The 22,920-nt window shown below is 43.6% G+C and overlaps 1 protein-coding gene across 3 annotated transcripts in view; it reads left to right on the top strand.

Annotated features, from left to right (window-relative positions):
* Positions 1 to 22,920, top strand: part of LOC122795589 (zinc finger protein 239-like) — a 750,699-nt gene that overhangs the window by 222,718 nt on the left and 505,061 nt on the right. For all 3 annotated transcript variants that reach the window (XM_044063843.1, XM_044063841.1, XM_044063842.1), the window contains exon 3: positions 12,044 to 12,170. In XM_044063843.1, the coding sequence (XP_043919778.1) occupies positions 12,044 to 12,170 (127 nt within the window). The remainder of the gene's footprint in view (positions 1 to 12,043; positions 12,171 to 22,920) is intronic.

Here is a 22,920-nt window from a genome sequence, read left to right on the forward strand (position 1 = left end):
CTGCAGCAGTGAAGACACTTGAACATCTTCATTTATGGTAGGTACACAACTGTACTTTATGGAACCTGCTTCGGCTCCAATTTTTTTGGAGCCTGTTCGGAGCCGGTCGCCTAGCATTAGGCCAGTATCTCCTCCTCGCAGGTCTCCTTCAGCGAGGAGGTCTCTATCTCCTTCCCTAGCCTCCAAATCCTCCAGGACCTTATCTGATGTGGATGTCGATAGTGGTGTAGAGACTGGAAAAATTGTTTTCGGCTCCAACCCAGGCGGTTCCAGAGCCGGTCCCTCAATCTACATTGATACTTCCTTCAAGCGTATCTCAACTTTCAGAGGCGGAGTGCTCTGCTCCATGTGATGTCCCTAGGTCGGTTCCGACAGCCCCTCCTGGCTTATCGGTTCCAATGTCAGCTCCGACTCCGGTGCCATCCACGGGGTTCAGGACTCTGGATACGTTGGTCGGACCCGAGGGAGGGGCTTCGGGACACCTCTCTGCTCCTAGTCTCCCTCTCGGTGCTTTGGCGCGGGGAAGCCTGACTCCTGTTGCTGCTTCGGAGGCTGGTCGATCTTCAGATCTGGGAGGACCAGCTTTCGAAGCCATGCGGAGATCGCTGGCCAGGTCTTCAGCGGCATCATATGGTTTGGTCGAAGGTTGTAGGAAACCCCTGACTCTGTGGAACCAGTTCCCAGCAGACCCAATAAATTTTTGTTTTCCCCTTCTGATAAGGAATTTCTATCCAAGGGAGTCCCTGTGGATGCCATGGTGGTGGCAGCGGCCACCCAGAAAGAATTAGCTGAGACTTCTTCCACCGTCCATCCCCCTAACAAAGACTCTAGGCGTATGGACCAGTACGGGAAGCATACATTTTCTTCAGAGGCCTTTACTTTATGGTCACTGAATTACTCATCATACTTTACACGGCTCCAGAGAGATCTCCTAAAGGAGCTTGGAGATACTCTAACGGGTAACATTTCTGAGGCGGTGGCTCAGAAGGTCAACGCTCAAATGTCTACCCTCAGTTCTATTGCGAACTCCTCCATGAGGCTGATCACTTACGCAGCCGAGGGAGCGAGTAGGGCAGCAAGTTCAGGAGTCGCTCTTGGGAGGCAGGCCTGGATGCGCCTTTGTCAATTCGCAGAGGCCTTCAAGTCTTCATTCACCGATGCCCCATTTGATGGTTCCTCTTTGTTCGGAACCAAGGTAAAAGACACTCTCTCACTAGGTGCGAGCAAGAGGGAAAGACTCTGTCTGCTATAGGAGTCCATTTTTCCTTTCCCTCTAGGCCTTATCCCAAGGTCCAGAGGGGTGGAAAGATGTGATTCAAGAAATCCGAGGTTTTTTCCCGGTGCACTAGATGAGCCCCCCTCCAGAGGCGGGGGGGGGGTTATTCAGGAAGACACTGCCCTAGGGGCAGAGGAGGCCCTCGCAATTCGGGAGATCATGATTCCTTTCATGATTCTCCCTACCGCCACTCCTGATGGGTGGCCCGACTGTGCGTTTCTGGAGCCAGTCGGGGGCAAATCTCATTATACCTGGAGGCCTGGCAAGATATCACCCAGGACCAATGAGTTCCACAAATAATTTCCGGAGGATATGTCATTCCCTTCTCGTCAAATCCCCCTCCAATCAAGAAAATCCCAGATGTTCCACCCAGTCAAAGGGATTCCGCAGCTTCAGAAGTTTCAAAGCTGCTAGAAAAAGGAGCCATCCAACACACCCCCTCAGACCAGATTGGATTAGGGACTTGCTCCAGATTCTTTTTGGTGCCAAAAAGGACAGGGGACCTGAGACTCATTTTGGATCTCAGCCAATTGAGCACCCATGTGCAAAAGTCCAAGTTCCGAATGGTCACGTTGCAGTCTATTCTCCCATTGCTGGGAAAAGAAGTGTGGATGTGCTCCATCGACCCCAAGGATGCTTACTGCCACATAAAGATGGACAGGGCATCCAGAAGTTACCTACGCTTCCAGCTGGGAGCCAGTCACTTTCAGTTTCGAGCCCTGCCCTTTGGTCTCACCACAGCCCCCAGGGTGCTTACCAAATGCATGGCAGTGGTGACTGCTCACTTGAGATGTCAGGGATTCCAAGTGTTTCCATACCTGGACGACTGGCTCCTTACTGACACCACCAGGCATCTGCTACTTCAGACCAGATACACTACTATCAACCTATGTCAACAGTTGGACATTACCTTGAACTGGGAAAAATCTGCCTTGTTGCCCTCGCAGCGTGTCACCTTTATAGGCCCCGAATTAGACACCATCCTCATGCGGGCGCTTCTACCACAGGAAAGAATCAGAGTTCTATAACAACAGGTTTACACCTTGCTCCCTCTGAGAAGAGTGAAGGCAAGATTGGTCCTCCAATTGTTGGGGACGAGGACGATGGCTGCTACGATTATGTTAGTCCCCCTGGCAAGGTTACATATGAGGCTCCTTCAGTGGCTACTCTTCGCCCAGTGTTCTCTTCAATGTCTTACACTTTCTCACCCTATTCTACTCACAGACGGGTCCAAACAGGATCTCAGTTGGTGGCTTCACACCGACAACCCTCAATGCGGGAAAGTCCTTCATTCCTTCACCTCTGGTTGCCACGGTGACCACGGATGCCTCCCAGATAGGGTGGGTGGGGGGGGGCATTATCTAGGTTGGACAGTCCAAGGCACGTGGCAAGAGCACGAGATGCATCTGCATATCAGTGTCCTGAAGATGAAAGCAGTGCTACTAGCGTTGCAAGCACTTCAGAGCTTTCTTCCTCTGGGGACTATTGCAATCCACTCAGACAATATGTCAGTGGTATGGTATCTGAACAAACAGGGAGGAACCAAGTCATATCCCCTTTGCAGAGAGGCCATGCGAGTGTGGCAGTGGGCAGCATCTTCCCAACGTTTTCTGGTAGCAACGCACATTCCGGGGAAGTCCAGTGTGATCGCAGACAAGCTAAGCAGAGCTATTCTGATGCCTCACGTGTGGTCCCTGAACTGTCAAGTTGCGGAGCAGATCTGCCGCAGGTGGGGTCAGCCTTGCTGCAACCTTTTTGCCAGCCCCCTCAATGCCAAATGCAGCAGTACTTCACCCTTATCCCCCCTCAGGGGGAGTCACCCAGGGACGCTCTAGTCCACGATTGGCCCTCCGGTCTACTGTATGCCTTCCCACCGGTTCCCTTGCTGTGAAAGGTTATTCAGAAAGCGCAATCCTTGGGAAGAAAAATGATTCTGATTGCTCCATACTGGCCTCGTCAAATTTGGTTCCCCTTTCTCCACCCCTATCTCATGGACGCTCCTTGGATTCTGAACCCACAACCAGACTTACTGACTCACATGTCAGGGCAGCTCCATCCCTCTCTTCGGACCCTCCGGTTGACAGCCTGGCTACTCCACTTCCGTCATTAGTTAGGCTTCACCAGTTTTCGCCGGAGGTGGTTCATATTCTGTCTTCCTCTCATAAGCCTTCGACCAGGAAGATTTATTACAGCAAATGGAAGAGGTTTTCCATCTGGCCACATGCCAAAAAGATTGACCCTTACACAGCTCCAATTTCATCTGTATTGGAGTTCCTTTCTATGCTTTTCAACCAGGGTTCAGCTGCCGCAACCATTAAAGTCCAGTTGGCGGCAATTTCTACTTTTCATGTTTCAGACAAACCTAGCCTAATGGCACATAAACTTTGTAAGGCTTTCTTGAAGGGCACTTTGTTGCTTCGTCCTCCTGTCTCTGAACCTGTTATGCCTTGGGACTTAAACTTTGTTCTACAGGGTCTTACTTCACCCCCCTTTGAGCCTGCAGCCACTTGTGATTTAAAATTCTTAACTTGGAAGACTGTCTTTTTGGTAGCCATCACGTCAGCCAGACTCATTTCGGAGCTTCAAGCTTTATCAATCAAACCCCCTTATTTGATTTTTCATAATGACAGGGTTTCTCTCAGACCAAATCCTTCCTTTCTTCCCAAAGTAGCATCGGTTAGTAACCTTAACCAATGTATTTGAATTGCCAGTGTTTTTTTCTCAGTTCTCAAACGAGGCAGAATTCAAATTTCATCAGTTGGATGTGCACAGACAATTACGATTTTATTTGCACAGAACGAAGGACCTCAGAAAGTCTGATCAGTTTTGTTTCATTTTCGGAAAACAGAATTGGGTCTCCTTTTTCCAAAGTCACATTGTCTAGGTGGATTTCCTGTTGTATTTCTTTCATTTATACTTCAGGGGGAAGAGATTTACCATTCCGAGTGAAGGCTCACTCTACCCGGTCTGTGTCTACATCTACAGCATTTCAAGCCAGATTGTCTATGGATGATATTTGTGCTGTGGCTACTTGGGCATCTCCTCACACCTTTGTTCCTCATTACAAGTTAGATGTGGTATCTAGGGGCAGGTCTTCCTTTGGTTCCACAGTGCTCAGGAGTATTTTCCACTGAGCCTCCCAGGATTTAGGTGCTGGGGACGCTGTCCCACGGGTAAGAGTGTAGGCGAGATTGGACTACATAACATCAAGAAGTTATGTACTCACCATAACGTTTGTATGTAGTCCATCTCGCCTCACATTCTTACTTACCCCCCCCACCTTCCCCCGTCCTGGAGGATCTGGAGGTTAGGTCTGGTTTCAGAGTTCCCTTCATTCTTGGCTTGTTCTTCCTTCCTTAGGTGTTATGCATGGAGAATGAGTGCTGGTGCTCGCAGCAAACTAGATCTGGGGATAGAGAGCAGTGCAGCATGGGATACCATCTTAGCCCAGCCAATAGAAAGACTTCGAGCTAAAAGTATGGCCGAGTCGGAGCCGACATTCAGCTCTGAACCCACGGGTAAGAATGTGAGGCGAGATGGACTACATACATCGAACGTTATGGTGAGTATATAACTTCTTGTTTTATTACTATGAGAAACTTAGCTGCTAAAGAAAATGGAAAAAAATCAGATGACTGTTTTATGAAAGGGAATTTGAATGAATGGGTGGATGCACATGAAAGTGGAGAAAAAAGAAAATGCAATATGAGGTGCTTTTTTTAGGACTCTGTGTATGTGAGGATGTTTAGTGCAGTGATAAACAGCTAAAGAGAAAAAAAACAGCGTTAGGGACTCTGTTTTTATGGTGTGTGTGTGTGTGTGTGTTTTGTGGGAGTGCTGATATTTTACTTATCATAAAATTAGAAAAAGTTATTTACTTATTTTTATTTATTTATTAAACACATAGTTGCAGTGGCATCCATCTTCACTACATTTTATGGTAGAGCCTTTCATATAAAAAGGTTGCTGACTACTGGTTTGTCATTCTTGATGGTATTTTTCTTGTCAAGTATGTATCATAATAATGATAATGCTTTTGCTTTGATTAGACCTCCCTGGGATGGAGGTTTAGCATCTCGAAAGTAGGCATGATTTTGTGTATTCTAATTACTGGCAGCACCACAGACCTTCCCATTTTAGGTGATGGACATCCTTGAAGGTTGAAGCAACATTTTTTTCTGTTCCTGTGGACCTGCTTACTCCATTAACACCATTAGTGCTATTCCATCTTCCCCTTGACATTTCTGCGACTTTGGAGGTCACACACAGACGTTTACCATGCTGACACATTCCAATTGGAAGCATTCGCTGGAAACAGAGAACTGTCTCCTTCCTCCATCTTGCAGGTCTGTTTGAACTACTTGCAACACCAGTTTGACTTTGGGATCGTTTATTCAATAATCAGTGTGCATACGTCTTCTGCCTGCATATGTCTTCTACCTCAGTACTTTTTGTTGAGTTGCTTGATGGCAGAACTCTGTCTCAAGTCAACTTTGTCACACATTTCTTGAAGGGTACTCTATTCTTGGTTGTAGATAGTCCTTCCCATTGAAACAGAACTTCATTTACCCATCTGTATTTCAAATTCACATTTTTATTGTAATAGAAGTTCATTTTTTGGAAGATGTGTCTAGTGGTAGTAACATTTTGCCAAGTAGACTTTAGAGTTACTGTCTTTCCATTCCAAGGAGCCATGTTTATTTCTATTTGTTTGTTTTCATAAAGATTAGTTCTCGCTCAGAGCTCATGCTGTGGCTCAGATGGGCCCTTCAGATTAAGCCTACTGCCATAGTTAGATAGTTGCATGCATACTGTTACATGCATGATGTAGAGAAAGGTGTTTGTGCGTCTTTAAATGTATAGTCAAAAGTGTACTGCGGTGTTGACTGTAGGAATATTCTCCCGGGTAGTTGGCTAGATAACAAGGTCTTAATTAACAGTAAATGTTTGCGTAAGGAGGTTGCCTGAAAGCAAACTAGTACATTTGTTTCTCACCTGGAGGATCATCTAAAGGAAGATTCTGGCTATCTGCAGTGTGAGAATCCAGTCAAGGCCATTCTGTGGAATTTACCTAGTGAGAATACCTGATTATAAAGCTGAAAGCTGTACCTGGGAATGTCTGTTGTACTGGACTTGTTTTTAAGACAGCCTGTATCCTGGCAGGGCTGTGTGGACTGTGAAGTTTGGATACAAACAGCCTAAGGTATTGCATGTGTTGTTTAGACCTGCAAACTTAAGTGGGCTATGATTTTGGTTTCTCTTGATTATGTAAAAATTTGTACTTGTATAGTCCTCCTTCCAGTGGTGGTGGTGTGTGCTGGGTTAAAGACTTGCCAGTTAACAGTCCATTGCAGAACCTCTGTGCCAAATGCAAACCATACATTCCCTACCATACCTCTCAACTGCACAGATTTTTTTCAAAATATCCAGATTTTTGCCTCCTATTATTGAACTATTCCTCAGAAAATTTGTGTTTTTCTGGCAAATCACTGGGATGATCTAAGGAATGAAGTCACTAAATAATGACACGTGTTTGAGTTTCATACTTCAAATCCTTCAGAAAATGTACATTAATATAAACCCATTACTCTAGCAACTTTTTTAAGTTTATAAGAGCAATATGTAAAATCTGTCCCTATTTTTGAGCCTTTGTTGCCCTCCCCCATTTTATCAGGCTTTGTCCAGATTTCTTGCGCCAAGAGATTGAGAGATATGTTCCCTACAGTTCTTTACTGTCATGTTCTGGGCACGGTTAACTGCTGACCACAACCACGAAGAAATTATTATATAAAATTGTGGAATCCTAGGCGGGGGATTGATTAAAGGCTAATACAACTCTGAAACCATTATTTTTTTTACCCATCTTAGTTGTCCTCTCCAGGATGGCCCCACCTTTGAAAAAAAAAATAATTAAACAGGGAGGATAATGTGGAGTCCTGTTTGGCATTTTAGTCCTATGCCACCACAAGAGAACTGGAGATGACCAGACTGGACAAAAATCAGAAGAGTGGCACTGAAATCTTCACATGAAAAAAAACTGATTGCATGGACCATGCCATAGTAAAAGAACTTTTAGTTAGGGCTGGTATAACTCCTGAAGTACGTGTAATATATTTTTATAAAATGGCAAGTTGACGGATGCATGATTTTAAAGCGTAATGTAAAACTCTTGACATGAACCGGGATAGCAACAGTAAAGGAAAAATTAGACATTTTAGTAGTAGACCAGTTTAAAAGAGCTTTGCCTAATCATATAAGAAAATTGGTACTGCTATTTGGTGCCAGTGACTCTGATAAACTAATAACCTTTGAAGAACACTTGCTGGTTAATGCTACTACAGTAGTTAGAACTGGTTTGCCTGGTTCTAATGCTAAAACTGCAGTAAGGAATGTTGCATATACTGTGTTAAACAAAAGCCAGCAAGGAATATGCTAATTTGTTATACTTGTGGAATAAGGACCACATTGCTAAGTTCTGTCTGTTAACACTGAAGGAGTGCTACTGACAGAAATGGGTAAACTGTAAAGCAATGCTTTAGATTATGTAGTTCCTATAGGGTAAGCTAAATTGCAGCTAGGAAAATTGAGTCAGCCCAATCCCATTATGTTACAACCAACCTAGTAAAGTGTACTGCTCTATTAGAAAGAAGGGAGAATCCAGCTCTTCTGGAATCTGGAAGCATGATAATCTCTTGTCAGGTATTTCCTGGTATATGTTCATATATATATATATATATAAAGTTAGTAGCAACCACAACATGAAGTTGATATGCCTTCGTGGAAACAGGAAATAGTATTCTATTTTATACATTTAGAAATGTAGGTAGCTCTAGGAAAGCTGCTGAATTGGGTTATACCCACAGGATGCAACTGCTGATGTAATATTAGGAAAATATTTTCCCCATTTCAAAGCATTGTGGAAAATGTGGGAGAAAGAATAATCCATAGACAGTGTGGCAAGCTAATACATTTAACAACAAAGAGTAGAGCAGGAGCATGATACTCCCATTTTTTATAAGCACGGGTGAGATAAAAGCATGCCAATGATGCTCTTAAGAGCCAAAATCGGCAGAAAGGAGTTGGAGTAGTAACTACAAAAGCATCTAGAAGTTGATTATAGTAGCAAAAATGAATTCTTTCAGAAGCATGTTCCAATGACAGAGCACCATAAGCCCAGAGTTATCAGTAAAGGAGCTGAAAGTGAACTGGTAAGAAACTGAAACAAAAAGAGTTGGCAATAGAAAAAGACACTGAGAGAGGACCTCAGAACAAACTGAGTTCAGAAAGTAAAGTAAATCAGAGAATGCAGCTTTTTGAGCCTATTTCTACTAGTGTAAAGCAGAGAAAACAAGTAAAAGGCGACTCTCTGCAACAGGCTTCCATAAGCCAAGAATGAGGCAAAATTGAAGGTAAGAATTGCTCAGATGTGTCGTCTGCAGAGAAAGGGTAACATTGGGAAGGAAGAAAATGAGAGACTGTTAGCTGCTCACACTGAGATAAAGGAGGGGAAACCTGAATGAAAAGAGAGCATACAAGGCCAATATTGATAACTGAGAAAGTAAAATAGAAGGTGAATTTTATTTAGAGCTACCCTTTAATGGGGAAGACTTAGAAAAAGCTGCAGTGTCAGTTATTTAGTGGAAGAAGCTACACCTTCTACCTTCAGGCAACTTCCCAAAGAAAGCAACACTGAGTTAGTAGACTATAAGTCACAAAAGGTACAATGGGATGGTGATATCGTAACCTAAGAGAAACCATGATGAAGACTGCATTGGAAGACCACAAACAAACTCTACTTGTACTTCTTGCCCTGCTTTGAGTAACAAGGTAACCTGTTTCTATAAAGTAAGGAAGGAAAGAGAGGAGAGGAAATTCAACATCGGTTGCATGTCAGAAACTTGCATAACACTTGTAATGAAAGCTAGTCCACAGTCATGTGCTAGAATGCAGCTGAAGAAAAATAAGACTAAGGCAAGCATATTAGCCAGATTTTACTGGCCATGCATAATGTATGAGAGGATTTCCATGCTTCTTGTCCAGAATGTCAGAAAGCAGCACTCCATCCCGGATATAGTAGTCCTTGAATCCACTGTCTACAACAAAAGTAACCTGCAGACATCATGGGGCCATTAGTAAAATCTAACAAGGGGTGTCTGTACATATTACCATGATGGACTGTACAATTACAGAGCAAGATAATGCTAAGGCTATTGCAAGGGAACTGGTACTGTCATACTCTGGAAGTAAAGTCCGTAAGGAGATACTGACTAAAGTACTACCTTTTATATCAAGGATAATGCATCAGTTGTGTCAGCGCTGTGAAGTCACACCATTGAAGACCTCAGACTATCATCTGTAGACTGATGGGTTGATGGAGAGGTTTACTAATACAATGTAATCCACTGTAAGGGAGGTTGATGTAGGTAGATAAGCCTGAAACCTATTGTTACCCTGTAGACTGTTTTCAGTCAGAGAAGTGCCATAAGCTTCAGCTGGGTGTACCCCCATTTGGACTTCTGTACAGTAGGCATGCAAGAATTGACATTGGTATGGAAACTTGGGAAGAGGAAAAGGCACTGTTTTAAAAGTATAGTAGAACTGTATGTTAATTTGCATGATAAATTTAAGATGATGATGCCAGTTGTAAGGGAACACATACAGAGAGCCTAGGAAATGCAGCAAGCTAGTGCCCAGCCTAGAGAATTTAACCCAATACATCAGGTTACTAGTACTACCATCATCTATGTAAAACAACTTCTGGCCAAGTGGTAGAAGCCATTTGTGGTGATGGAAAGAATAAATGCAGTAAGCTGTAAGGCTTGGATAGTCATGAAAGAGATAGATGAACTTGCTTTATCACAGTAATGTGTAGAAGCTCAAATGGGGAAGTTGAGAATTTTATTTAAATGTTTTGCTTATCCACAGTTTACCATCAGCTGATCTCTGGAGCCTGTACTTGTTTGGCAGATCTGCCAAACCCAGTGGCCTCCCCAAGTCTTTCTCCAACCCATGTTTGGGGCCAGGGAAGGAATTACAATTGTCATGGTCTGGCAGATGTCAGAAGGATGTTACCAAGTGGATTTTGGCTTCATAGAGATTGTAAGGAAGGCTGTTGGAAGACAGCCCATGAGCCCATCCTTTTTCATTTGGTCAGGATCATCACATTCTGTCTTTCTCAAATGTGGTAACATTGTTTTATTGAAGAAGGCCTCCTTGTCTGCATGAAGGAATTAATTTAGAGCACTTTGTAACTCATCTCATAGAAATAAGTCAGAGAGTTGAACAGCAAAGAGTGTTGTAAGGGGGACTTCACCTTTGGCATCTAAATGTGTGTGTGTATGGGGATGAAGCATCTTTCATCTCACCAAGCCTATTCATTGACATACCTGTTAGATGGCTAGAAATCCTGCTTAACCAGCAGCCCCACCCACACTCTTCTTAGGAATTGCCTTATGGATCTCACACACATTTTTAATTGTTATAGTTTAACCTTGCTATGTTTTCATAGTTTGTCATCTTCCATATTTTATGTGAAATAATACTTTGTCACGTGTTCACTGTGCCATCCACTTGTAATGTGAATTAATGGCATTTTATTTTCATTGACAGTGCCTCAAGGTCATATCATAAAAGGGCATTTCCCAGTAGGTTTACCTAGTTTACAAGTTGACAAAGTAAAAATGACAAGCTTGTGTTCACTTGACATATGTTGCCCAATTGTATTCTCTCTTTTTTATCATCCTCTCTTATGGTGCTTAAAACTGATCTCTGTTGTAGATGGTAGTTTGTCTTATGTTACCTTTCTAGTTTATTGCCCTTCTTGAGCGTTTTGTGTGTGTGTGTGCGTGCGTGCATGTGCACTTTATAATCTCGAAATTCTGAAATGCCGAATTTCAGAATCTCAAGATCATAAAACCAAAAGCTCTAAATACCGAAACCCCAGAAGTCTAGATTTCAAAATCAAGATGTTCAGAGATGTTGAAGTAGCGCTTCTGGTGTTGCGATGTTTGAATGGATAGTTGTATGTTCAGGTAAGTATGTATGTTTAAGGGTGTTGGTTAGGGGCTTTAGTGTGCGTCAGTGTGTGTTGTGACTGTGATGGTGTTCATGTGTTGTCTGTGTAGTTCGACCCTGAAGTTAATATTTTTAAGTAGGGGGGTGTGGGGTGTAGGTTTGTGTGTGGGGAGAAGGTGCGTGTTTGTGTGTTTGTGTATGTGTGTGGTGTATGGTTAGTGTAGGATTCGCGATTTTAAAATTCGTGCTTTTGGGATTTCGGTATTTAGAGCTTTCGGCTTTATGGTCTTGAAATTCTGAGATTCGGTATTTCAGGATTTCGGGATTATAAAGTGTGTGTGTGTGTGTGTGTGTGTGTGTCTGTATGTGTCTGGCTGGCAGTGAAGTTGCGTTTGATTTTCTTGGAGAAGTTGAACCTTCCCAGTGAAGACAGGATTTAGGAATAAAGTGTGTACATGTCTTTGAATTTATGGTAAAGTCCCACATTCAGACAGTTAGTAGTTTTTTCTCAAGTAATATGCAAGGGATTCCAGCTGTCTGAATCTTACTTAGTTTGACACCTTATAGAGAAAAGTTGAGTACATTTTTTTGGAGGTAAACTCATAATGAGCACCATCTCCATAGGTAGCATTCTCTTGACACTGCAGTGGTGTGTAAGTGTGTCACTCCTGTTTATTAGAACAAGCTGATTTGTAATTAACCACATGAAAGATTGTAATGTTAAAACTGATGTGACTGATTACATTCTTTCAGGAACCCATGACATTTGAAGATGTTGCTGTCTTTTTCTCAAATGAAGAGTGGGGTATTTTAAGAGATTCTGAAAAGGAACTGTACCGAAATGTGATGAGAGAGAACTATGAAAACATGATTTCACTTGGTAAGAACCTGCATCTATCTGTTAATTTAAAACATCTAGCTTTCAGGTTACTGGGGAATGGTAGCTTACCAACAAGATATTCTGTATTTAAGTTGCACATTTAGTATCAGTGATATCGCACATAAAAACATCTTGTGGTTAAGTAAAACACCTTATTGATTTAGCTTATGATTATTATCATGTTTACCTAGACTGATAGATAATTAAATGAAGGGGAACATGTTATATACACTTACATGCAATTAATGTGTTCTTTGATAATATTATATTATTAACGTGAAGTTTTAAAGAAGTTATAATATAGGAAGCGTTTTCCGTACATGAACTATGGCTTTAAACACAAATGGTACTTAGAGATCTATAATTGATTAATTGTTTTTAGCCGCCAAAAATGCAGCTAATTGGGAGATTTGTTATACTATATAAGATGAATTCCTTTTGCATAAACTTTGTAACCTGATGAAGCGCACTGTTAGGTGCGTGAAAGCGCTTGTTTTATTTTAAAAATAAAATTATTTGCTGTTTATCGTGGAGGCTTCAGTGATTTGTTGAATAATTATCAGTGATAACATGGTTTTATGATGTAGCTCTGCTGTAGAAGAAACTAATTTGAATACCAGCAGAGTTTAAAAATTTGTAAAGATCACTGATAAAGGGATCACTGATAAGATAATCAAATGGGAAAATGAATGCCAAAATGCAGAGAGAATTTCCATTGTTCACTTTTAGCACAGATGTTGAAATAGTAGGCAGATACCATAAAATTATAACCAAAATTTTGCTTCTCCATATGCCGAAATGTGTATAATATAAGGCCAACTGTGTGATCCCACACAACCTGGTTTGACTAGTTGCCCAGACACTCGAATAGCAACCTTGAGAATAATAAAAGCAAACTGCTGACTGTAGCTTGCCCATTGGGAGGAGGGTGTTTGTGGAATCCTTTAGGAAGGCCTGGTACTGCAGCTTCTGCAACTTGTGACTTGAGGAGCATGTGCCCACCAAGGATTCTAGCTGCAAACTAGGTGTATGAAATCAAATATTTGTATGGGAGCAGCGCTGCAGCATTCTTTCCAAAAACAGGAGCTGTTAGGAGCATACAGAAAATCTACAAACCTCTACTGGATGGTGCAACCCTCTGTTTTTCACACCTCTGTCGTGATAAAGAGGTTTGGATGAATGAATGGTTTAGTAGAGAGAGAGATGGGGAATCCCTTGCTTTTTAAGAAGGGAGGGGGAAGCAGATGTAAAAAAACATCTACTAATTATGACAAAGGCATTCAATGTCCTAGTACCCCAGAGTAAACCTTTGAAGAAATGCATTTGACCCACACATTGCTAAGCCATTAAATCAGAATTTAAATAAATTCCAGCACCATCTATTCTCATTTTCTTATTGCCTGCTTAGTTTATTTCACAGTTGCTCAAGGCCAGAGATTCTTCTGGCACTCAGTGGCTGCAAGGCAGACAAACTAATATCAAATGGGGGCATTACACCATTGTAGGACTCCCACACGCACACAGCACTTGCACCTATGTAGCTTAAAGGCTCACCCCTTCACCTTCAGCATCTGTGTGGAGATATAGGAGAAAGCCAGAACACCTTGAAAAAACCTGCATGGACACTGAGGATGTATAGACTCCACAAAGAAGGTACACCAGCTGAGAAGTGAACTGGAGCACCAAGTATTGTGAACCCACTTTGCTGTCCTACCACAGTCTATGATTTGGCTAAATGCATTTGTGGCTGTAGCATAATTTCTTCATCTGTTTATGTTAACACACTTACCTGTTCTAACATTGAGCAACAGGCTTTTTAAATGTAAGCCACTGATTGTCTTAACAAATAAATGTGTGTTATTGTGGGTATAAAAAATTTACAATTTAATGCCTCAGTTTTACAATGTACATGTTGTTGTTTGTCTTTCGGCTTTTTCCCAGTAAGGGGTTGCCACAGCGGAACTCTGGTCCGCTAATGATTGGCAGTAGATTTTTATGAAACGCCGAGGTACCAGCTCGACGCCCAACCTTCAACGAAGGCACACCCATTTACGCACGCATGTCTTTCGAACACTACCCAACCGCAGGGAGGACATGCAGACTCCACACAGAAGGCACTCCCAAGCCAAGCCGAGAATCAAACAGAAGAACTTCTTGCTACATATGTTCCTTAAAATCCCAAGCTGTTTTAAGGTTACACATTTTTTTAAATGTTCTTTTTACATGCGTCATTACTGATGCAAGTAAATCTGTACTATGTAACTAGTCGAGGACTGTACTGCAACAGGATCTAGAATATGTCTACGTATTATTTCTCTCAAATGCTCTTTCCTTTATTTTCTTATCTGGCCAGTGTACCTTTTCTCTAATTTGTTTATGGTTCATACAGAATATTTACAGTGATAGGTATAAAATGTACATCACAGATTGAAAAAATACCGTTGAAGTAATATGTGCCTGTTTCTTCAGAAAACAAGTAAACAAATGTTTATTTACTTTTACACAGTGTTACCTACTCAACAGGTAGAGAACTAACCTTTGACATGAAGTTTAGAAAGGTGAGAGTTCCATCCCCACACCAGGTGCTCCTATTTATGTTCCATTAATGATGCTGTAACACAACATGAGAGGGGTCCTGCACTCCTAAGGGGCTGTCTACAGTTGAGACTAAACTGATATCCTGTCGACTTGAGCAGGTAGTACCATAAGTATATATTTATTAATTTGTGCAATGTGTGTGTATGTATGTATATTTTGATTAACAGGATATCTGAGGAAGGTCAAGATGTTTAGTGGAGGCCCGCATAAAGAACTCCACATGAAATTATTTTTATGAGAGTATTGAAAGAATGTTAAAGATACTGTGACATTTTTAGTAGGGGTCATTTTCATAATAAAAATACAAACTATACATAAAAAGTAGTTTCAAACATTAAGCTGTATATGTCGCCAAACCAATCAAAGGACGTGGGAAAAAACTTTATATAAATATGCTTTTTCTCATGTGATGCCAATATCAGACAGTACTAGTACTTCACAAATGTTTTCAATTCTCTAGCTAAGTTTTAGAATCCTACTTTCTGTTTTATAGTAGCAGTATTCCAACTAAAATTGTCCAGATTGTATACATCATTATCCTATCATATCCATCACTCAAAATTGCTTCTCCATATTTCTATTCTGTAGACCCTAGCATCCTCAGCTTCTTGTCTACATTAACCTAAACTTAAATCCTGTCTCATTCCATCAAAGCATGTTGTTGTTTTTTTTTTTGCTTCAAGTTGTGCATATTTTTTATCTTGTATCCTTTTTTTTTTAACTTGTCTCCTTTCTACAATCATTTTATACTTCATCAAACTTACCGGAGTACTCTGAGGTAACCTCCAATAGAAGTCCCAGAGTTTCCCCTGTTTCTGAGTCTTTTTTTGTTTTTCTCACCAACCCCAACTATGTAATTCATTCCACTCATCCTCTAAATAAAAGAGGCGGGAGATTTCCCCCAGTGTCCTGCTGAATTACTGCCTTGATTCTTCCCGAGAAGTGACCATAGGTCTAATGGGAGCAATCCAGTCAACAAAAAGTAAGCATGTGTTGTCTGTTGTATTTTATTTCAGGCTTTTAGTAAAGAAGACAATGGGTTAGAAATTTTATTCTAGCATTTGCTTTAGGGATGCAGTGTGCATCTGTACGTACTATCTTGTTTTCAAAGCAGCATGTTGTCTTTCATTTCACAATGTTAGATAATAACTTTTTCCCAAACATATTTATTAACTTTATATATGACAAAGGCAATCTTACATTTATATAAATGAAAAACATACAAAGTTATATCCCTTTAGTTACAAACAGTTTACATCACAAGACACCATTGAAACAGCTATACCTGTAAACATTCACTTGTAAACCATCCAGTCATTGTCAGTTAAGCATTGTATAGCTCATTCAAATCCTGCCTCTTAAACCTTGTGCCTGCTCTGAATATATTGTTCCCACAATTCCCATTTTTCCTATGTAGCACTACTTCTAGTAAAGTTGGTCTAGACTTTGATTTCCATTTTCTAGTAATTGCTTTTTTCGCAGCCACCATAATTAGACTCAGAAAGGCTTTACTATGTCTAAGCAATTCCGATTTTATAGCATAACTGAAAAAAAAAAGTCCTCTCCCCAGTCAGTCCAGTCTGCTCACTCAGCATCTCCAACAGAGCGGTAAAGTTTTGACATCACATTTTCCAGACGAGTACAATTCCTGTCTTGATTAGCACTTTAAACTGATATTTTTCCATTGAAGTAGTCAAAATTATGACCTTGTTATTCCAGTAAACTATAAGATGTGAAGGGAACATGTGTGCGTGGCACTGATGTTAATGGCAGATGTGTTTAGCTGTACAGCCCGTGATGTTGTATAATGTCCAAGCCATGCGCATCCAGAGTGTATTGCTATACTTAAAAACTAATCATTTTTTGTAGTTAAGTTTGAATAGCATCACTTAAACCGACAAAATATTTTTCTCTGCATTTTGGCATAAAGTAAGTCATTTTCCAAAATGGAAATGTTGCAAGGTATTAGAAAATATACTGAAAATAGTATTCTCTTTACTGAGCTTTTTTTTTTTTTTTTTGCATTTTGAATCATTACAAGGACTGCTGCTTAACCATGCTATTTAATCTGAGTATGTTAAGAATGTAAAATATTTTTTTTTTATATACAGGACTGTTAAGCTCCACCTCTTTTTTAAATCTTTGAATTTTCCATAATCGTTTTACACACCTTTTCAGTCTTTGTTCCCCGCTTCACCCCTCCTTCGTGTTAATTAGAAACGTAACTGCAAATTTTGGTGTTGGTCTGTTTCTTTTTTCCACTGAAAGCTTGAAAATGCATGCCATAGGACATAGCTTAATGTATCTTCCATATTCTACCAACAAAATGGTTGCTTTTGTTTTAGGGCCATCTGGGTTGTAATTATGTAGCTGTCAAGAAAAGAACTTTGCTTTACGTAAAGATAAAGCTGTAGTGAGGCCTGCTTACTCATTAAAAAAGTAATTTTAACAAAGCTGTGAGAACCTCTCAGCTCGATGGTATAGAAGAATGGAGTCCTGACAATGACCAAGATGACCCATGTTCTGTTAGTGACACATGCACTGGAGGAGCTGGGCAGGGGATGAGAACTAGCAGCATACATCATCTCGCTCATTATGGAAAGGTGGGAGTGGGCTGCTGCTGGTGACCAGTGATTGATGGTATAATTGCAAGATAAGCAGTCATTGACTTGACAGTAAGGTCAGTGAGCTGGTGTCATGTGAGGTAATGTATACATTATATGCATTATGCTAAGTTGTCCTCCACTTGCATACCAGAAAGTCCTCCATTGTTCTCAGGATGGCATCTTACCCGGACTTTTTTATGCCCTGTCACCAAATACTTCCTGCTTGCTTGCATTCAGAATTTTGTGTGTACAGAGTCAAGGCTCAAAATAAGATATAATGTGATCCTATCTCGCCTACATTCTCTACAGATGGGTTCCGAGCTGATCCTCGGCTCCGACTCGGCCGCTATACAATAGAACACAGTCTCTTATTGGCTGAGTTACCTCGTATCCCAGGATGCACCACTACTGCTTCCCCAGATCTCGTTTGCCGCTTCTGAAGCATAGACGTGGTCTCGGACTTGGCTGAGCTAAGTGCCTCTTAGTGACATAATTTTCTGTCAAATTTTCTGCTAAAACTGACCCAAAAGCTGTTTTAACTATTTTTTGGGCAAGTGATTCCGTTTGAGTCAGAGGGGCCTTGCCCTATCCTGCGCTTTTTAGTTAGAGTTGTAGTTTGTGTAGCTTTGGTGTACTTTTCGAAGTTTAGTGTGTCTTAACCATGTCGAAGGAACATAGACCATCAGGTTTCAAAAAATGTTCTAAATGCAATTATAAAATGTCCATTACGGACTACCATTCTTTGTGTGTTTACTGTTTGGGCCCGAAGCACCTCCAGGAATCCTGTAGCGTTTGCCACGCTTTTTCCTCTCGCGTGCTCCAAGAGAGGAAAAATAAGTTGATTTTGAAAGGGCTTATTTACCCCTTCCTTTGAGGAAGCCCTATCTTCTTCTTCCCCTCCAAGGAAGAAAAAATCTTCGGCTCCGACCAGCCCGTCGGATCCGGCAGCAAAAAGTCAAGGCAGGCTTCTCCGTCAGCTCCACGGACTTCGGAACCGAGGGCGGAACGGTCTGCCTCGATGTCTCCAGCCTCGACTCCTCTGGCTTCGGAGTCGAGAGCTCGGGCGTCAAGAGGCGAGTCATCTCCATCGGCTCCACTGCCTTCGGTGCCGAAGTCCCTATCGGCTCCGAGGGAAATTGCAGTGGTAGTGGAATCTCCCTCGGCACCGATACTTCTCGAACCCATACGGAGCCGGTCCCCCAGTCTTTCGGAGCCGACGGAGAAGTCAACTTGGACCCGGTCGGTCTCTTCTCTGTCTTCGAGGATGTCTGATTCGGATGTAGACAGGGTGCTTTAAAGGCTTTTTCAGTCTCCGGTCTTTCAAAAGTTGATCTCGGCTCCAGCGCCGGTTTCCCACCCTGCTATCTCGGTTCCTCCTCCAACAGCTTCGGCGCCGTTGGAGTCAGTGTTGGTGGAGCCGGTGGAGGTTGTCGGGTCGATTCCGACCCTAACTCCAACCCCATCCTTCGGGTCGGGGTTCGATACGCGGACCTCCTCTGTCGGCCCCGGGGGGGACGCTTCGGGACCGATCCTTTCGGTTCCGAGCCTCCCTCTCGGTGCGTCAGCGGCGGGAGTTCCGACTGCTGTTGTGGCCTTGGGGGTTGAACCATCCCAGGACTCTGGGGGTCCCGCCTTCAAGGCCATGAGGAGTGCCTTGGCCAAATCCTCTCTGGCCACTTCTACCATCTCACCACCACCTTCCCTTGGCACGGAGACTGGCTCCTTTGCAATCCCCCTGTCTCACGTCAGCGGAGCCCTTGGGCCTGAGGTTACCCCCATTGGGGGTTCCCTTCTTCCTGGAGGTCCCTCCGAAACTTCTTCGGAGGAACCTCCGAGGAAGAAACAGTGCAAGAGGAAGCACGTCGACTCCCCTGATGAGTCTCTCACCTTGGATACCGACCTTGATGATGCGGAAGGGTCCCCCAAGTCGTCCTCGGATAATGTATCCTTTGCGGACATCTTGGAGATCCTTAAGCAACGAGGTGACTGGCAGTCCAAACCCCCTTCTGCTGAGGAGTCGGTTTTCCTCAAGGCCTTCGGGGGTCAGCCCTCCACCTCCTGGGTGACTCTGCCCTTCGATGAGCTTCTGGATTTGATCTCTCGAAGGGCGTGGGAACACCCGGACTGTGTTGAACCAGTGCCAGCTCACCCCAATAAATTCCTTTCGGCACCCCCTGATAAGGACTTTCTTTCGAAAGGTGTGGCTGTAGATGCCTTGGTGGTGGCATCTGCCACCCAGCAAGATGTGGCAGAGGCTTCAACGTCCGTCCATCCTCCTAATAAGGAGTCTAGGAGCATGGATCGGTACGGGAAGCGTACCCTTACTTCAGCGACCTTTACACTAAGGTCTCTGAGCTACTTGACGCATTTCACGAGACTGCAGAGGGATCTGGTCAAGGAGCTTACGGATACCCTCTCCGGTAACTTACCTGAGCAGTTGGCCCAGACGGACAACTCCCAGTTGGCTACCCTGTCCTCGTTATCCAACTCGTCCATGAGGCTCATTTCTTATGCAGCCGAAGGAGCGAGCAGAGCGGCGGGAACAGGTGTTGCTCTACGGAGACAAGCCTGGCTATGCCTGTGTCACTTTGCGGAGGCCTTTAAGTCTTCCTTTGCCGATGCCCCCTTTGATGGGTCCTCTCTGTTTGGACCCAAGGTAAAGGACACTTTGACTCACTGCGAACAGGAGGGTAAGACTTTAACTGCCGTAGGGGCCCGGTTTTCCACTCCCTTCAGACCTTATCCCAAGGCTCGAAGAGGAGGGAAAATGTGGTTCCGTAAGTCTCAAAAGCCTTACTCGCAGCAGAGCGATTCCCCTTCTAGAGGCAGAGGAGGGGGAAATTTTTCAGGGAGACGCCGTCCCAGAGGCGGCGGAGGCCCCTGCAACACTGGAGACCGCGAGTCCTTTCGTGGCTCCTCCTCCTTCCAGCATCCCTGAAGGAGTGCCCGACTGTGCAGCTCCGGAGGCAGTTGGGGGTCGTTTTTCGAGGCACCTAAAGGCCTGGGAAAATATCACTCAGGACCAATGGGTGCTCCGAATCATCGCCGGAGGTTACACTATTCCCTTCTCTCAACCCCCCCCCCCACCATCCCAAAGAATCCCGGACCCGCCACCCAGTCAACGGGATCTGGCAGCCAGCGAAATATCGAAGCTGCTTCAAAAAGGAGTCATCCAACCTGTCCCCGCAGATCAGGCCAGATCAGGGACTTACTCAAGATTCTTTTTGGTGCCAAAAAAGACCGGGGACTTGAGGCCCATTTTGGATCTCAGCAAGTTAAACCGATTAGTAAAAAAGTCCAAATTCCGGATGGTCACCTTGCAATCCATTCTCCCGCTTTTGGAGAAAGGTGTTTGGATGTGCTCCATAGATCTCAAAGACGCCTATTATCACATTCTGATAGATCAGATGTCAAGGAGACACTTGCGCTTCAGCCTAGGAGACAGTCATTTCCAGTTCCATGCACTGCCCTTTGGTCTCACCACAGCCCCCAGGGTGTTCACCAAATGTTTGGCAGTGGTGACTGCTCACCTGAGAAGTCTAGGATTCCAGGTGTTTCCATACCTAGACGACTGGCTCATAACTGCCACCTCCAGGCATCTACTCTTGAAAACTCTAGCAGCCACCATCTCTCTAGGCAACTCCTTAGGAATCACCTTCAATTGGACAAAATCCGTATTGTTGCCATCGCAGCGTATTCTGTTTATTGGTGCAGAAATAGACTCAAGGCAGATGCGAGTCTATCTTCCTGTGGAAAGGATAGCAACGCTGCAGTCTCAGGTTCGGGTGTTACTCCTCAGACGTCACGCTCCAGCGAGAATGGTCCTGCAACTGTTGGGTTCCATGTCAGCCACCATTCTTCTGGTCCCCTTGGCAAGGTTACATATGAGGATACTCCAGTGGCTCCTCTCAGTCCAGTGGTCTTATCAAGACCTTCCCCTCAGTCACCACATATTGATCACAGAGACGTGCAAACAGGATCTTCGTTGGTGGCTTCTTTCCTCCAACCTGGATCAGGGGCGACCCTTTGTTCCCCCATCCCCCTTGGCCATGTTGACTACGGACGCCTCCCAGACAGGGTGGGGGGGACATTATCTGGACAGGTCGGTCCAAGGCACGTGGCACCCCGACGAGAGTCTTCTCCACATCAATATCCTGGAAATGAGGGCGGTGCGTTTAACGTTGCAAGCACTGCACCATCACCTCCCCCAGGGTACGATTGCCATTCAGTCCGACAACATGTCGGTAGTCTGGTACTTGAACAAGCAAGGAGGGACCAGGTCTTACCCCCTTTGCAGAGAGGCCATGAAGGTATGGGATTGGGCGATTGCTACCAAACGTTTTCTAGTGGCAACACACATTCCGGGGAGATCCAATGTGATAGCCGACAGACTGAGCAGGACTATTCTCTCCCCTCACGAGTGGTCCTTCAACGACAAGAGTGGTAACACAGATTTTCACGAGATGGGGAGTTCCATGTTGCGATCTTTTCGCAACTCCCCTCAACGCAAAATGCCAGCAGTTTTTCTCTCACCCCAGTTCTGGGGGAGATCCCCAAGGATGCTCTAGTCCAAGCTTGGCCCCCCGGTCTGCTATACGCCTTTCCACCGGTTCCCCTTCTCCCCAAGGTGATTCAGAAGGCGATTCGCTTGGAAAGCAAAATGATTGTAATCGCCCCATACTGGCCTCGTCAAGTCTGGTTCCCCTTTCTTCACAAATATGCATTGGAGGGTCCCTGGACCAAGTTCTGGACCTCTTGATGCATCAGTCAGGACAGCTCCATCAGTCCCTCCATTCATTGAAGCTAGCAGCTTGGCTACTCCTCTTCCGACCATAGTTAGGAGCCATTCTTTCGACCCTGAAGTCATGCATATTTTGTCCTCGGCCCACAAGACTTCTACTAAAAAGATGTATAGCAGTAAATGGAAGAGGTTTGCTATTTGGGCCCAACTCCGAGGATTAGATCCTATGACCGCCTCGGTGTCAGAGGTTCTGAAGTTTTTAACTTCCCTGTTCAACCAGGGTTGTTCGGTGTGTACCATCAAAGTTCAATTGGCGGCTATTTCCAATTTTCACGAGAGCGTAGAACCACCTTTAATGAGCAACAAGTTGTGCAAAGCTTTTATTAAAGGAGCTTGGCTTCTACGGCCCCTTGTATCTCATCCCGCACCACCGTGGGACCTTAACGTAGTGTTAGGTGCATTAACCGCACCTCCCTTTGAGCTGGCAGCAACCTGTGACTTAAAAATTTCTTTCTTGGAAGACTGCCCTTCTAGTTGCTATTACATCAGCCAGGCGAGTTTCAGAACTTCAAGCCCTATGTGTCAAACCACCATACCTGGTATTTCACAAGGATAGAGTATCTCTTAGACCAAACCCATCCTTTATACCAAAGGTTTGTTCTAACTTTTGTTTGCAACAATCACTGGAATTACCGTTTTTTTTCCCTAAGTATTCAAACAGAGCTGAGTATACCTTTCACAGCTTAGACGTGCACAGACAATTACGTTTCTATTTGGATAGGACACACCAAGCATGAAAATCAGA

Source organism: Protopterus annectens, chromosome 2.part2, assembly GCF_019279795.1.
Source record: "Protopterus annectens isolate FY-2018-M chromosome 2.part2, PAN1.0, whole genome shotgun sequence".
Classification (NCBI taxonomy): Eukaryota; Metazoa; Chordata; order Ceratodontiformes; family Protopteridae; genus Protopterus; species Protopterus annectens.